At 45.4% G+C, this 17,470-nt stretch overlaps 1 protein-coding gene across 1 annotated transcript in view; it reads left to right on the top strand.

The window, feature by feature from the left end:
* Positions 1-17,470, top strand: part of p2rx1 (purinergic receptor P2X, ligand-gated ion channel, 1) — a 105,202-nt gene that overhangs the window by 43,093 nt on the left and 44,639 nt on the right. Inside the window, exons 2-4 of the mRNA XM_043718820.2 lie at positions 3,055-3,202; positions 12,095-12,166; positions 12,957-13,026. Coding sequence (XP_043574755.2) covers positions 3,055-3,202; positions 12,095-12,166; positions 12,957-13,026 — 290 coding nt within the window. The remainder of the gene's footprint in view (positions 1-3,054; positions 3,203-12,094; positions 12,167-12,956; positions 13,027-17,470) is intronic.

Raw genomic sequence — 17,470 nt, forward strand, 5'->3', positions numbered from 1 at the left:
AGAGAGAAGGGAAAAGTGGGATGGGCAATAAATCCTGTATTGCATGAATGAATAAAGAAAATGCACAGTAATGATGGAAATTCTTTTCTGTGTGTTGGGATGGTAATTACATGATTATGCACAGCTCAAATGTAACCAATTAGCTGTGAAGCCCTTATAGACAGTACACAGGTCACATAGGAGGTGAAAGGTCACTAGCAGGAGCTCCAGCACCAGAGTGAATCCAACATGGTGAGGGACTGATGACTGCCAAGGGGGAGGGGGAGAGGAACAGAGCCGGGGGTGGCTGTAGGAATTCACTTCTGATCCTGCTGGCTTCTCAAACCAAGAAGATTTAAAGAATTCACAGTCTTTTGACACAACTTGATCATTAACATGGAGTTCCATGTGTGAACAGATTGATGTGAGAGCTTTGTCCCAGTGTGTTCGAACAGGGGGACTCAAGGTATTTGAGTAGCATCGTGATGTTCATTGATTGTAGTCATGCTGCTAAAACCTCTTAGAGCCATAATACTGAAAGAAATATGCTCTTCATTAAAGAACGCAGCAGTGAGTGTGATCAATGACTGGTGTCCCCGCTGACTGCTTCAGTTCTCCTGTGGATTTGTGCTGGGCAATTAAGAATGTTTCTTTCACAGCTACATGGGGCCATTTGGAGCTGTCAGATGCACTCACTAGTTGATTGGTTGAATGAGGTTTCAAAGTGGGGATCGTGGTAAACTCCCTTCTTGACACTCGAGAGATTTTTACCTCCAAAGTTGACAATGCCCGTCCACATTTCACTCCTTCAACACCTTCCATGAGTTTTATTTGAAAAAGTAAGTAAGGAATTGACTTTCTGTCACAGTTTAAAACAGCGATATCCCTCCTAATAAAACTCGCTTGTAAACTGGGATTGATTGATGCATCAATTCACTGTCATCTCTCTACATCTAAACAGCTTGTGAACACATTTGTAAAAAGAATCACAGAGGCAACATTTAGTTCAGTGTGAGTAATTTCAATTGGACCTGCTGGCCAGGTTGATCACAAGCACAGGGTAGCCAAACCTCTGACAGTCCACTCGATTTTACCTTACATTGAAGTCACCTGATGAGTCAGCCAAAATCTTTGTGCTGAACAAGACTCGGACTCTGTGACCTTCTGTCTCAAAAGTAAGAGAGCTACACCCTCTGAGACACCTAAGCATCCCAGATGGGAAAACAAAACAAGTTAAAAAACATGGCAATACACGGAGTTCAATCTTCTGGTCATACCAGAACAGCATTTGAAAGAACACATGATGAGCTGGATCAGCATGCAGATAGTGGCAACTCTGAACATCAATTCTGGGACATTGCCCACATTAAGGCAATGGAAGTTTAGCATTGAAAAACTCAGCATCTTATTTCCACTATTCTCATACTTCCGAGCCGAGGGAATGAACTTTCTCGAGTTTGGCCAAATTACTTTGGAGTTTAGGAAACACTTCCACAGTGGGTGAGGGTCTACCATGGGAGAGCGAACAAGGTGGAGGGGGTCAGTTTAGTTTGTATCTCATTTCATCTGCTCTTTCGTTCCTCATGTGTTAAAACCGAGAAAAGAATTACACACCATCTGTCGCTATTATTTGATCTCAAATGTTAATGGGTGCCATTATGTGTTATTTATCCAACCTTCTGGTAGAGTCTCTATCACATGACTCCTGACAATGACATCAGAGCTTACCTCAGAGGCTCATCTGCATCTACATAAGATCCTGTCTGTACACTGGGGGAATTCCTCTGCTTTTCTTAGAAATACTGTCTTGAGATCACTTTAAGCCAAGCTAAACAAGTAAATGGGGCCTTAAAAATCTGATCTGAAAGGCAGCACCCCTGACAGAGCAGCACAGGCCCAGTGCTGCACTGTGGTGTCAGCCCAGATTTCATGCTCAAGTCCCTGTGCTGAACCTTTAGCCACAACTTTATGACTTGGGTCAGAGTGCCAACTCTAACTCTGGACTAGGAGGGCATCATAGAAACTCTGCCCGAAATGAACTGTGTCACATCTCCTCCCTCATACCCTTTGCCTTACAGAAAGGAGGACCTATGTTTACTCATGCTGTCCTGTGGATCCAGAAATGCTTTCTTTCATCTAAAACTAAGTGTCAGATCCCGAAGGGCAGTGTGCATTTGCTGCCGTCCAGCAGTTTGAAATTATAGGCTGTAGCAATACCGAGTCTGTCAGCCTGACTTCCAATGAGCCGCCCCTCGTGTGCCAGAGGATGGCAGGGATCAGGATCACGTTAGCCAATCAGCAGTGATCCCAACAACCCTGTGACTCAGTCCATGAATGGTATGGAACTAACTCTGTATGTAACTATTGGGCGATATTAATTAGGACTCGAGTGGTCTCCCAGATTCTTGTTTTTTGGTTTTATTTATTTGTTTGTGGGAGGAGGGTGTCACTGGCTAGTCCAGCACTTATTACACTCTGCAGGCCTGTATTCCTGATGAAGGGCTTTTGCCCGAAAAGTCGATTTTCCTGCTCCTCGGATGCTGCCTGACCTGCTGTGCTTTTCCAGCACCACTCTAATCTAGACTCTGGTTTCCAGCATCTGCAGTCCTTGTTCTTACCTTATTACCCATCCCAGAGGGCAGTTCAGAGTCAGCCACATTGCTGTGGGTCTGGAGTCACATGTAGGCCAGACCGGGTGAGAACGGCAGCTTCCTTCCCGAAAGGACATTACTGGCTCAGATGGGCTTTTCCTGACAATCATTGCACCCAATTCCAGATTTCTATTGAATTCAAATTCCACCATCCGCCATGGCAGGATTCAAACCCAGGTCCCCAGAACAGGACTTTGGATTAACAGTCCAGCGATAATGCCACTCAGCCATCGCCTCCCATTCAAAGGAGTTGGAGAGAAAACATTTGTGCTCTAACTGGCCTGGGTGTTTAACCATTCAGTGGGGTCTTGATCTACAAATTGTCTTGGACACACCAGATGGTTTAATGAATCATAATTGTTCATGAATATGATAGGGGACGTAGTGTTAGGGTAACCATGCAGCTTTCCTTCTTGTATTGCAGATGGGTTTTCATCTACGAGAAAGGCTATCAGTCCACTGATTCCACCATAAGCTCCGTTTCAGTTAAAGTGAAAGGCATTGGTTTCACAAACCTCTCCCACGTTGGCCCACGGATTTTGGATGCTGTTGACTATTCCTTCCCATCACAGGTGAGAATTTGGACATGGGTGGATAAGGCCTCTTTTGGTGCAGTGTCCGTACCTCTGAGACAGGAGGCCTGTGTTCAAGTCCCACCTGCTGTGTAATCGCATCTCTGAACAGGCTGATTAAAATGAAAACCAATCTTGAGAAGTTGAACCGAGTGGCGCTATTAGTGTCTCTATAGCTGGGTCTTCAAACTCTGCATCATTTCAAAGTGAGGTCACATTGTTTGACGGGACCCCTGACTCCTGCAGGCCAGAATCCTGGAGTTGTGTTCAGGGGATCAGTGTTAAGAGTCAGTGAGGGGTAGGGAGAGGAGTTGGGGTAGGGAGAGGAGTTGGGGTAGGGAGAGGAGTTGGCGTAGGGAGGAGACAGATCCTGGGCTGGGGTGGGTGATCAGAACCCGGCCCTCACGGTCCTCAGGGAGAGCTGGAGGACCATGTGCTTGGGCTCATTGTCCTGGGGGTCAGGCTGCTGTGGTCAGGGTCCGAGTTCTGGGCCTGAAGAGGACATCTTCAAGGGGCCTGCAGTCTGGGTCTTGGACGGCTAAAGACCTGGGGGGGATGCTGGGCTGGTTATGGATAGAATCCTGGGGTGGTATCTGTGTCTTGGGGTATCCAGTAACTTAGCAGTTCCCCCTGACCTGCCTGACACCCCTTTGGAGATTTTGTGAATTTTAGTGAATTCCTGCTGGCAGGAGGTGGAACTCGGCAGAAAAGACAAACAATTGACAACAATTTACCGAATGTTATGGACTAGTTAACTAGGACACGTGAACCATTTTATCGTTGCTGTAGCATGTGACCTGTAGTAGTGGTTACCACAGTGACTCTTACCCTCTCTGGTAATCCCCACATTTCATCTAATTGACCAGAAACAAAACTAGGAACTAAGAACAACTCTGTAAAATCTGTGAGCATTTTAAAGTGTCACTTCCTGTTGCTGTCCTCTGCATCCTGTCTATGTCGCATTGCAGCCTGCAGTAGCCCTTTATACTATCGACGACACCTCCAACCTTTGTGTCATCTGTATATTTACTAACCCACCCTCATCCTCCTCATCCAAGTCATTTATAAAAACTACAAAGAGCAGAGGCCCAAGAACAGAGCCCTGCGGGACCCCACTCAACACTGTCCTCCAGGCAGAATACCTTCCATCTACAACCACTCTCTGCCTTCTGTCAGCCAGCCAATTCTGAATCCAGATAGCCAAATCTCCCTGTATCCCATGCTTCCTGACATTATTAATGAGCCTACCATGGGGAACCCTATCAAATATCTTGCTGAAGTCCATATACACCACATCCATTGCTCGACCTTCATCAACCTGTCTCATCACCTCCTCAAAGAACTCAATAAGATTCGTGAGGCATGACCTGCCCCTCACACAGCCATGCTGACTGCCTTTAATCACACTATGCTTTGCCAAATAGTCATAAATCCTATCCCTCAGAATTCTTTCCAAAACCTTGCTGACCGCAGATGTAAGACTGACTGGTCTGTAATTGCCAGGGATTTCCCTATTCCCCTTCTTGAAAAGAGGAACAACATTCGCCTCCTTCCAATCCTCCGGTATGACTCCTGTGGAGAGTGAGGACGCAAAGATCTTCACCAGAGGCTTAGCAACCTCCTTTCTCACTTCCCGGAGCAGCCTGGGATAAATCTGGTCTGGCCCTGGGGACTTATCAATCTTAATGTTTGCCAAAATTTCCAGCACATCAACTTCGTTAATCCTGATCTGGTCAAGCCTGTATCCCAGCTCCTCAAAGTTCTCATTCCCAACAAGGTCCCTTTCCTTAGTGAAAACCGAAGTAAAAAGCTCATTTAGGGCTTCCTCTATCTGCTCAGACTCCACGCACAAGTTCCCTCCACTATCCCTGATCGGCCCTACCTTCTCCCTGATCATTCTCTTATTCCTCACGTATGAGTAAAATGCCTTTGGGTCCTCCCTAATCCTTCTCGCCAAGCCTTTTTCGTGCCCCCTCCTGGCTCTCCTCAGCCTATTTTTGAGCTCCTTTCTACAAGCCTGTAATCCTGTAAAGCTGTGCTAGATCCTTGCTCCTCCACCTTGCGTAAGCTGCTTCCTTCCTTTTGACAAGAAGCTCCTCTGTTCTCTTCAAGGAGAAAGTGAGGTCTGCAGATGCTGGAGATCAAAGTTGAAACTTTATTGACCTGCTGTGCTGTTCCAGCAATAAAGCTCCTCTGTTCTCGTCATCCAAGGTTCCTTAATCTTACCCCTTCTTACCTGTCTCGGAGGAACAAAATCGTGCATCACTCACAACAACTGCTCCTTACACAGTCTCCACATGTCTGCTGTGCCCTTTCTGTGGAACAATTGCTCCCAGTCTGTACTTCCCAACTCCTGTCTGATAACGTCATAATTTGCTTTTCCCCAATTAAATATCTTCCCTCCGTGACTGCTCCTTTCCCTCTCCAAGGCTGTGCTAAATGTGAGGCAGTTGTGGTCACTGTCACCAAAGTGCTCTCCCACCGCGAGATCGGACACCTGTCCTGGCTCATTGCCAAATCCAAAATGGCCTCTCCCCTCGTCTGTCTGTCTGTCTGTCTACATACTGAGTAAGGAAACCCTCCTGAACACACCTGACAAAAACGTCTCCATCCAAACCATCTTCATTTAGGAGGTTCCAGTTGATATTGGGAAAGTTGAAATCACCTGTAACAATAATCCTGCTACATCTGCATTTTTCCAGAATCTGCCCGCCTATGAGTTCTTCAATCTCTCTACTGCTATTAGGGGGTCTGTAGAAAACCCCCAATGCAGTGGCTGCTCCCTTGCTGTTCCTAACTTCCAACCATACTGACTCAGTAGGCAAACCTTCCTCAACAACCTGTGTTTCTGTAGCTGTGATGCACTCTCTGATTAGCAATGCTACACCCCCTCCTCTTTTTTCCCCTCCCTGTTCTTTTTAAACGTTCTAAACCCTGGAACGTCAAGCAACCATTCCTGCCCCTATGAAACCCATGTCTCCGTTATGGCCACAACATCATAGCCCCAAGTATTGATCCATGCTCTAAGTTCGTCACTCTTATTTCTGATACTTTAACTGATCCCTTTGTTTCATCATGTGAGAAACCTTCCCGATAGATTCACTACATCCTGTCACTGCCCCATCTACAATTACCCCCCTCTCAGATATGTGGCTCTGATTCCCACTCCCCCTACCAAACCCTCCTGAACCAAACGAGCAAATCTCCCACCCAGGACATTTGTGCTCCCCAGTTCAGGTGCAACCTGTCCTTCATGTACAGGTCCCATTTTCCCCAGAAGGTCTCCCAATGGTCGAGGTATCTGAAGCCCTCCCTCCTGCACCAGCCTCACAGCCACGTGTTAAGCTGCACTCACTGACTGTTCCTCACCTCACTATCTCGTGGTACCAGTAGCAAACCTGAGATCACTACTCTACTTGTCCTGCTCTTCAGCTTCCAACCTAACTCTCTGCAGTCACTTTTCAGATCCTCAGTCCCTTTCCTGACTATATCATTGGTGCCGATATGTACCACGATTTCTGGCTGCTCACCCTCCCCCTTCAGAATCCTGTAAACCCGATCGGTGACATCCCAGACCCTGGCACCAGGGAGGCAACATACCTTCCAGGAGTCCCGTTCCTGGCCACAAAATCTCCTGTCAATCCGTCCAACTATTGAGTCCCCTACCACTAGATCTCGCCCACTTAAAAACTTCCCAGCAGTCCTTCGCTCCACCCTTGCACCTTCCGGCATCTTCTTAATATAAAAATAGAAAATAAGGAAATAAAGTTAAAAAAAAAATCAAATATTATAGTCTTTTCTTAAGTCATGGGCCAACAGGGCTCGCTCTCCCCTGCGCTGGGCTAAGACCCACCTGTGTTCACCAGCCACCTTCATCACTGACCACCACTGCTGACCATCACCGGACACGCCAGGCCTCACTCACTGCTGACTGTCATCTTTTGCTAGTCGCCTCCACTACCACCATCTGGGCAAATGCTGGGCCCCATGCTCTGGGGCATCAGCCACCTCACTGCAGAGTCCCGCTGCTGCCCTGCTCCATCAATGAAGCCGCAACACAGCCAGCAACAACCAGCAGCCTCATGCCCAATTGTCAAAGACCCCCAGCCACCACCACAACCGAGTTCCAAAGACCAAAGAATCAAAAGAAAGAAAGAGAAAAGCAAGAGAAGAATAAAGGAAAGAAAAAAAACATGGTCAGAGTGGACAAGCTCTGGTGGACCTACTCTGCCATCATCTTGGAATTTAAGCGCTTTAAGCTCAGGTCAGAGTAATGGGACAAACAGCCATATTTGGAAGTATCTGTGAATCTCCCATTAACCTACCTACATAATGGGCAACAAGCATCAGGTGCCAACCAGGAGATGGGACATGCCCTAAATGTGGGCAGTAACCAAGTAAATTTCCGCCAGACACGAGTATGGGGGTAACATTACAAACACAAACGGATTGAATGAGTGAGGTGAAGAGATAGCAGCATGCAGAGGGGTTTCAGTTCTGGTGTACCCTGCCTGTTGTGGCAGTGAGACCTGCAGGCCACAAACTACTGAAATACTGCTGTTGTGTGATCTTCTGAAGTTGCTTTTTACATTTTTTCCTATTCAAATAAAAATAGTGTCTTTACTGGATTCATATTTCAAATCCTGCCCTGGCTGTGATTCTGAATTCATTCGGAAACAATCAGGGACAAAAAGTCCAAAGGATAGTCAGGCCTTTAGATCAGTGAGGTGATATCAGGACATCAGAACCCAGAACAGGAGTAGGCCATCTGCCCTATCAAGCCGCCCCTGCCATTCCATAAGATCATGGCTGATCTTTTTGTGGACTCAGCTCCGCTCACTCACCATAACACTTAATTTCTTTACTGTTCAAAAATCTATGTTTGCCTTAAAAACATTCAATGAGGTAGCCTCAACTGCGCCACAGATTCACAACCCTTTGGAAGAAGGAACTTGTCCTCAGCTCAGTCCTGAATCTACTCTCCCCTTATTTTGAGGCTAATTCTAGTTTCACCCACATGTAGAAAAAACCTCCTGCTTGTCTATTTTCTTCATAACTTTATGACTCTATAAGGTGGAAAGGACGATGGATGAGGACTTGCCATCTGAGGTAGTTTGGGCTGAGGTTAGGAATAGGAAAGGTGAGATCACCCTGTTAGGAGTCTTTTACAGGCCTCCTAATAGTCCTAGAATCATTGAAGAAAGGATAGGGAAGGTGATTCAGGAGGTGAGTGACAGTAATAGGGTGGTTGTTATGGGGGACTTTAACTTTCCTGATATTGATTGGGAAAGCTATAGCTCAAGTTCGTTAGATGGGTCAGTGTTTGTTCAATGTGTGCAGGAGAGTTTCCTGACACAATATGTAGACAGGCCAACAAGAGGTGAGGCCATACTGGATTTGGTTCTGGGTAACGAACCAGGCCAGGTGTTAGAATTAGAGGTAGGTGAGCACTTTGGGGATAGTGACCATAATTCGGTGATTTTTACTCTCGTGATGGAGAGGGATAAGTGTGTACTACAGGGCAAGAGTTATAGCTGGGGTCAGGGAAATTATGATGCGGTGAGGCATGACTTAGGATGTGTGGCTTGGAAAAGTAGACTCCAAGGCAAGAGTGTAAATGATATGTGGAGCTTGTTCAAGGAGCAACTATTGAGTGTCCTTGATAATTATGTACCTGTCAGGCAGGGAGGAAAGGGTCGTGCGAGGGAGCCGTGGTTTAATAAGGAATTGGAATCCCTTGTTAAATGGAAGAGGGCGGCCTATCTCAAGATGAGACGTGAAGGTTCAATTGGGGCGATTGAGAGTTATAGGGTAGCCAGGAAGGACCTGAAGAGAGAGCTAAGAGCAGCAAGGAGGGGACATGAAAGGTCCTTAGTCGGTAGGATTAGGGAAAACCCTAAGGCTTTCTATAGGTATGTTAGGAATAAAAGAATGACTAGGGTAGGAATAGGTCCAGTCAAGGATAGTAGTGGGAAGTTGCATGTGGAGGCGGAAGAGATTGGGGAGACACTGAATGAATACTTTTCTTCAGTATTTACTCAGGAACAGGGCCTTGTCGTCGATGTGAATACTGAGTCACAAATAAGTAGAATGGATGGCTTTGAGGTATCCTTTCTTCAATGAAGAGGTGTTGGAAATCCTGGAAAAGGTGAAAATAGATAAGTCCCCTGGGCCTGATGGCATTTATCCTAGGATTCTCTGGGAAGCAAGGGAGGAGATTGCAGAGCCATTGGCCTTGATTTTTATGTCCTCTTTGTCTACAGGAGTAGTGCCAGAAGACTGGAGGATAGCAAATGTGGTTCCCTTGTTCAAAAAGGGGAGTAGGGATAACCCTAGTAACTATAGGCCGGTGAGTCTCACTTCTGTTGTGGGCAAAGTCTTAGAGAGAATTGTAAGGGATAGGATTTATGCACATCTGGATAGGAATAATGTGATCAAGGATAGTCAGCATGGTTTTGTGAAGGGCAGGTCGTGCCTCACAAACCTTATTGAATTCTTTGAAAAGGTGACGAAGGAGGTTGATGAGGGGAAAGCGGTAGATGTGGTATATATGGATTTTAGTAAGGCGTTTGATAAGGTTCCCCATGGTAGGCTACTGCAGAAAATACGGAGGTATGGCATTGAGGGTGAGTTGGAGGTTTGGATTAGGAATTGGCTGGATGGAAGAAGACAGAGGGTAGTAGTTGATGGCAAAGTTTCTTCATGGAGTGCCGTCACTAGTGGTGTTCCGCAAGAATCTGTTTTGGGACCATTGCTGTTTGTCATTTTTATAAATGACCTGGAAGAGGGGTTAGAAGGTTGGGTGAGCAAGTTTGCGGATGATACGAAAGTCGGAGGAGTTGTTGACAGTGAGGAAGGATGTGGCAGGTTACAGCAGGATATAGAGAAGTTGCAGAGCTGGGCAGAAAGGTGGCAAATGGAATTCAATGTAGCTAAGTGTGAGGTGATTCACTTTGGGAAGAATAACAAAAAGATGGGGTACTGGTCGGATACTTGGTAGTGTGGATGAGCAGAGGGATCTTGGTGTCCATGTACACAGATCTCTGAAAGTTGCCACCCAAGTAAATAGTGCGGTGAGGAAGGCATATGGCGTATTGGCTTTTATTGGTAGAGGAATTGAGTTCCGGAGTCCTGAGGTCATGATGCAGTTGTATAAGACTCTGGTGCGGCCGCATCTGGAATATTGTGTGCAGTTTTGGTCGCCATACTATAGGAAGGATGTGGAGGCACTGGAACGGGTGCAGAGGAGGTTTACCAGGATGTTGCCTGGTATGGAAGGAAGATCGTATGAGGAAAGACTGAGACACTTGGGGCTGTTTTCATTAGAGAAAAGAAGGTTTAGGGGTGACTTGATTGAGGTGTACAAGATGATTAGGGGGTTAGATAGGGTTGACAGTGTGAACCTTTTCCCGCGTATGGAGTCGGGTATTACAAGGGGGCATAGCTTTAAATTAAGGGGGGGTAGATATAGGACTGAAGTTAGGGGTAGGTTCTTCACTCAGCGAGTCGTAAGTTCATGGAATGCCCTGCCAGTAGCAGTGGTGGACTCTCCCTCTTTATGGGCATTTAAGCGGGCATTGGATAGGTATATGGAGGATAGTGGGTTAGTATAGGTTAGGTGGTCTTGGATCGGCGCAACATCGAGGGCCAAAGGGCCTGTACTGCGCTGTATTCTTCTATGTTCTATGTTCCCCCCCCCACCCCATTCCTCTAAATTCCAGTGAGTATAGTACCAGCTACTCAATCTCTCCTCAGAAGCCAACCCTCTCGTCTCCAAACCAACCAAGGGAATCTCCTCTGCACTCCCTCCAGAGACAGTACACTCTTTCTCAAGAAGGAGACCAAAACTGTACACAGTACTCCAGGTGTGGCCTCACCAGTACTACACAGCTGCAGCAGAACCTCTCTGTTTTTAAACTCCCTCTCTCTGGCAAGGAAGGACAATATTCCATTTGCCTTATTAATTACCTGCTGCACTGCAAACCAATTTTTGTGGTTCCTGCACGAGGATACCATTTAAGTAACAGTCCAGTTTGCTGTTATTCCTACCAAAATAGATGACCTCATATTTACCAATATTGTACTCCATCTGTCAGACCTTTGCCCATTCACTTAATCTATCTATATCCCTCTGCAGACTTGCAGTGTCCTCTGCACACTTTGCTCTACCACTCATCTTTGTGTCATTTACAAATTTTGGCACGCTACACTTGGTGCCCAACTCTAAATCTTTTATGAAAATTGTAAACAATGGTGTTCCCAACACTGATCCATGAGGCACACCACTAGACACTGATTGCCAACCAGAAAAAAAACCCATTATCTACGTCATGATTATCTGATATAAAAACATCCACCTCACGTTTGTCTGTGTAATGGAGCCATAACCTACATACCTTTGGACTGTGGGAGGAAACCGGAGCACCCGGAGGAAACCCACGCAGACACTGGGAGAATGTGCAAACTCCACACAGACAGTGACTCAAGGGTGGAACCAAACCCAGGTCCCTGGCGCTGTGAAGCAGCAGTGCTTAACCAGTGAGGCACCGTGCCACCCCCAGTCAGGTGTGTGTGTGTGTCTGTGTGTGTGTTATACAGTGACAACAGTAAGTACAGAAACCAGACCCTGTGTATTTATATGTGTAATATTATTGCGGTCTAAATAGACAATGATGTAAATAACTTCAAGATACCAGTCTCAACAGAACCTGACTCTCTGTGACATATGTTGTATGAGCTAACATATATATAAAAAACAAATACATAAGGCTTGAAGGCTGGAAATCAAAATGAGAGACATGAATGGTCAACAAATCAGATACTGTCAGAGCAGGAAGAAACTAGGAATATCTTGCTGTCATCTTTCATCATGTATCTGTTTCTTTCTTTTAGGGATCAGACTCCTTTGTTATAATGACCAATTATATTGTGACCCCGAGACAGTCCATGACATACTGTACACAGGTGAGTTGCTGTTTGTATGGGTACTTCAGACAGAATGACTCCATGCAGTAACCTGAACAATGGAGCTGAAGAGCTTGTGTCAGGACACTTTCATCATTCTGTTTGAACATGTTATGATACAGCTCAAGGGGAGGTTGGATTTGAACTAGGAGCCTCTGTCCTAGAGATAGGGACAGTGCCACTGCACCACACTATGAACTGTCCCTATTAGTGACCCTGTGAAATGGTGAGTGCCTTCTTTGGGCAGGAATTTTATCGATTGGCCTAGTCAGCCAGTTTCTGACCAATGCCTTTGATTAGAATCAAGCCACCTTTACAGTGCCCGCTCTATGATCCCTCATTAGATTGATCAGAAAATTTGTTAGATTCATATATTTTGAACGATTACATTAAAACTGAAGGTGGAAATTGTCCCCTTAAAGACATCAAAAGATGAACCATAAACAATTCAATGTGTTTTAGGCTTTCAGGCAGCTGGATTTACAGAGATCAAACAGTCCAGCAAACACTCCCTTTGGGAGTGGATCTGACATTGGGTTGAGCTTCTGTCTTCTCAATATGGTCCCTTGGGGAAATGCAGATTTCCTCAGTTCTAGGCTATTGTCAGCCTCGATGTGATGCCTGGCTCTTTGCAGTGGGTCTGGAAACCTCAATACTCAAATGAAGCTGTGAGCACTATCCACTGAAACAAGGCTCCCACTCAAGTTGATATTCTTCAACGCTATACAGAGTACACGGAATGCAAATGCTAAAGGTGGAAAACTAATCTGTTTGGTTGTCTCATCTATAGCTTCAAAGTTCCGAACAGTGTGAATCTGACAGTGACTGCATGGCAGGACAGTTTAGCCGGTATGGACAAGGTAAGCACCAATCCTCACGGACATCAACCATCAAACCACTGCCAAACCACTGTACTGCCCTAAGTGTAGGGGAGCTCACAGCTCTCAGTGGATTGTGAAATGGGAGGAGAATACAAATTATGAATAAAGTGAAGCCATTTAAGGATTTGAAATTAAGGATGAGAACTTTAAATCAAGGTGTTGCCCAACAGCTGCACACACTGAGGAAATGGTCCAAATTAAAGCATGGATTCCTAGCTTTTTTGGACAATCTCAGTTTTTGACTGATTGAAAAGTTTGGCCATTTCTCAACAGGCACTCAGCCGATCATCTCCTGACATTAGGTCAGGATAATTATGGCAGATGATTCATGGAGAAACCTCCCTGTGAAATTAGGAGGGAAGTGATGTTAACAAGGTCTTGTCCTTCAAATCTGGCAATAATTGTATGAAGCTTTTGTCTAAAATGGTGGGTTATACCTGGGCAATAAATCAACTAGAAAGAGACACTCAGCCTCTGACACATCAGTACTGCATCTGATCACAATGTGAGGAAAGTCACTGGGCCCATCGTAGACCCCCAGCCCCAATCTGAAGCAGAGTCAATTGGCTCTTAGATGATTCCATGAATTTTGTCTGCACTTGTTTATTGGAAGGTGAGAAAAGAAGAAACCCTTAATAATTGTCCTAATTAGTACTGAGATTTCAAACCATGTGCCCAAACATCAGATCTTACTACCCTTACTTTACTGGCTTAAAATGCATGCCATACTTGGCAATCCTCAAACATATCTAAAGAATTTTGACCTGATGTTAGAGTTTGACCATCTTTACAGAACCCTATAATTGCTATGGCTGTGTTACTGAGAGACTGAACACCTATTTAAGGCCTGATCTACAGAGTAAGATGAGATCTGCACATCAAGGAATGAACAGTCATCAGCTTTAATGGACAGTGGGGATGACAGGAGAGAACAATGTCACTGGAACCCTATAGACCCAGGCTCCACTTCCATGTTATTGAATACAGCTGTGACCCAGTTCCTGATACACATGATCAGTTATTATACCAAAGGTAAAGGTAATCATTCTCTCATCACCCCCACCCAGCCAGGAAATTAGCAGATCTGATTAGAGCTAGCACAGAAGTGGCCAGTTCAGCTTTTTCCAAAGACTAAGTTAAAACATACAATTTTTATTTCAGATACGTCAGCTTCCATTGCTTATTTCAATTGCCCTCTGACTAGCCACTAACAGTGGACTTACAGCAGACTAACTACACACTAGCAACTAACTGCACACTTACTGCCAACTGACTGTGCATTGACCTTTCATTCATTGTCCATAGACTGCCCTCACACATTCAATTCACTGCCCATTCCTGCACATCTACCATTGACTAGATACCCACTCACTGACCACTGGATGTCCATTCCATATCCCACCAATGTCCTGACAAGATTTTGATCAGCTGAAAGACAAGCTGCCCAGGAGTTATGACAGGTCTCAGTGGCTTGCCCAGCAGATTTGAATCAGGGTCAACATCCAATCATAAACAGGCCTCAGGCTTTACAGTCCAGAGTGAAACTTAAAGCCTTTACATCCCCCCACTGGCAGTGATGAATTTCTACCTGCTAAGTGTTATCCAATCCCTTTAATAACACAAATTGTAGGTAAATGCCATTATTTTCACTTTCTCTTCAGTAAGGCGTTCGACAAGGTTCCCCATGGGAGACTGGTTAGCAAGGTTAGATCTCACAGAATACAGGAAGAACTAGCCATTTGGATACAGAACTGGCTCAAAGGTAGAAGACAGAGGGTGGGTGGTGGATGGGTTGCTTTTCAGATTGGAGGCTTGTGACCAGTGGAGTGCCACAAGGATCGGTGCTGGGCCCTCTACTTTTTGTCATTTACATAAATGATTTGGATGCGAGCATAAGAGGTACAGTTAGTAAGTTTGCAGATGACACCAAAATTGGAGGTGTAGTGGACAGTGAAGAGGGTTACCTCAGATTACAACAGGATCTTGATCAGATGGGCCAATGGGCTGAGGAGTGGCAGATGGAGTTTAATTTAGATAAATGTGAGGTGCTGTTTTTTGGGAAAGCAAATCTTAGCAGGACTTATACACTTAATGGTAAGGTCCTAGAGAGTATTGCTGAACAAAGAGACTTTGGAGTGTTCATAGCTCTTTGAAAGTAGAGTCGCAGGTAGATAGGATAGTGAAGAAGGTGTTTGGTATGCTTTCCTTTATAGGTCAGAATAGTGAGTACAGGAGTTGGGAGGTCATGTTGCAGCTGTACAGGACATTGGTTAGGCCACTGTTGGAATATTGCATGCAATTCTGGTCTCCTTCCTATCGGAAAGATGTTGTGAAACTTGAAAGGGTTCAGAAAAGATTTACAAGGATGTTGTCAGGGTTGGAGGATTTGAGCTACAGGGAGAGGCTGAACAGGCTGGGGCTGTTTTCCCTGGAGCGTCGGAGGCTGAGGAGTGACCTTATAGAGGATTATAAAATCATGAGGGGCATGAATAGGGACAAAGTCTTTTCCCTGGGGTGGGGGTGTCCAGAACTAGAGGGCATAGGTTTAGGGTGAGAGGGAAAAGATATAAAAGATACCTAAGGGGCAGCTTTTTCACACAGAGGGTGGTACGTGTATGGAATGAGCTGCCAGAGGAAATGGTGGAGGCTGGTACAATTGCAACATTTAAAAGGCATCTGGATGGGTATATGAATAGGAAGGGTTTGGAGGAATATGGGCTGGGTGGTGAGAATATCTGGTCGACATGGACCAAGGGGTCTGTTTCCATGCTGCACATCTCTATGATTCTAAGTCCACACCGACCCTCCAAAGAGCAACCCCCCCAGACCCATTCCCCCACACTTACCCCTGACTAATGCACCTCACCTACACATCCCTAAAGACTATGGGTAATTTAGCATGGCAAATTCACCTAACTTGCACATCTTTGGATTTTGTGCGGAAACTGGAGCACCCGGGGGAAACCCACACAGACACGGGGAGAACGTGCAAACTCCACACAGACACCAGAGGTTGGAATTGAACCCAGGTCCCTGGCACTGAGAGGCAGCTGTGCTAACCACTGAGCCACCATGCCACCTCAGATAGGCTTGGACTTTGTTCATCTTGAGAGGGATAGACAAGGTCGATAGTGAACAGCTTTTCCTCATGGTACGGGAGTCTAAAACTAGAAGGTGAGAGGGGAGAGATATAACACTGTACAGGGGGATGTTTTTCTCAAACAGAAGGTGGTGTCTGGAATGGGCTGCAAAGGTAGCGGTGGGAGTGAGCACAATTTCACCATTTAACAAACATTCAGACAGTTACATGGATGAGAGAGTTATGGAGGGATATGGATCAAACCCAGGCAAATGGGACAAGTTTAAATTGTGAAACCTGGGTAGCATGGGCGAGCTGGCCAATGTAACCCCCATTACTCTATAACTCTCAGTATCTAATTGTCATGTCTCTTTTCTGGGATTTAAAGTTTTATTAAGTTTAGAATACACACGTACAGTAGAGTAGTTCAAACTCTACATTGTATTTTCCGAGCAGAAAATGTCCGCAGGAAACTAACTCTAGCTTTCACTTTGCTTCGGGTGAGAGTGGCAAGGTATAAAAGAGACCTAAGGGGCAACTTTTTCATGCAGAGGGTGGTACGTGTATGAAATGAGCTGCCAGAGGATGTGGTGGAGGCTGGTACAATTACAACATTTAAGAGGCATTTGGATGGGTATATGAATAGAGATGGGAATGTGTTGCTGGAAAAGCGCAGCAGGTCAGGCAGCATCTAGGGAACAGGAGAATCGACGTTTCGGGCATTAGCCCTTCTTCAGGAATCACCCGAAACGTCGATTCTCCTGTTCCCTAGATGCTGCCTGACCTGCTGCGCTTTTCCAGCAACACATTCCCATCTCTGATCTCCAGCATCTGCAGACCTCACTTTCTCCCCTGGGTATCTGAATAGGAAGGGTTTGGAGGGACATGGGCCGGGTGCTGGCAGGTGGGACTAGATTGGGTTGGGATATCTGGTCGGCATGGATGGGTTGGACCGAAGGGTCTGTTTCCGTGCTGTACATCTCTATGACTCTGTGAATCTAAATCATGCTTCACTTCAAGCTGTTTCACTTAAGGTGGCAATTTTCAGGAATTCAATCACAGGAACGACTTACAAGTTGTAAATTTTCATCACTTTCTGGGTAAAGAGGTTTCTCCTGAATTCTTTGTTGAATTTATTCATGCAGCGAGTGTGTTCCCAAGATAGGTAATACGCTGATATTTTAGCAGTAGCCATTGTGATCAAGTTGTACGTGCACAACATAATTATTGTTGTACAGTAGCTGCATTCAAAGATTTAAAAATGTAATTTATTAAAATTTAGGATTACAAATAAATCTGTTAGTTTGAAACATTCATCAAACTAAAATATGTTTTCTTTCCATA

Source organism: Chiloscyllium plagiosum, unplaced genomic scaffold (genome assembly GCF_037043375.1).
Source record: "Chiloscyllium plagiosum isolate Xiang-an unplaced genomic scaffold, Cpla_swu_hap1 HiC_scaffold_31, whole genome shotgun sequence".
NCBI classification, from domain to species: domain Eukaryota; kingdom Metazoa; phylum Chordata; class Chondrichthyes; order Orectolobiformes; family Hemiscylliidae; genus Chiloscyllium; species Chiloscyllium plagiosum.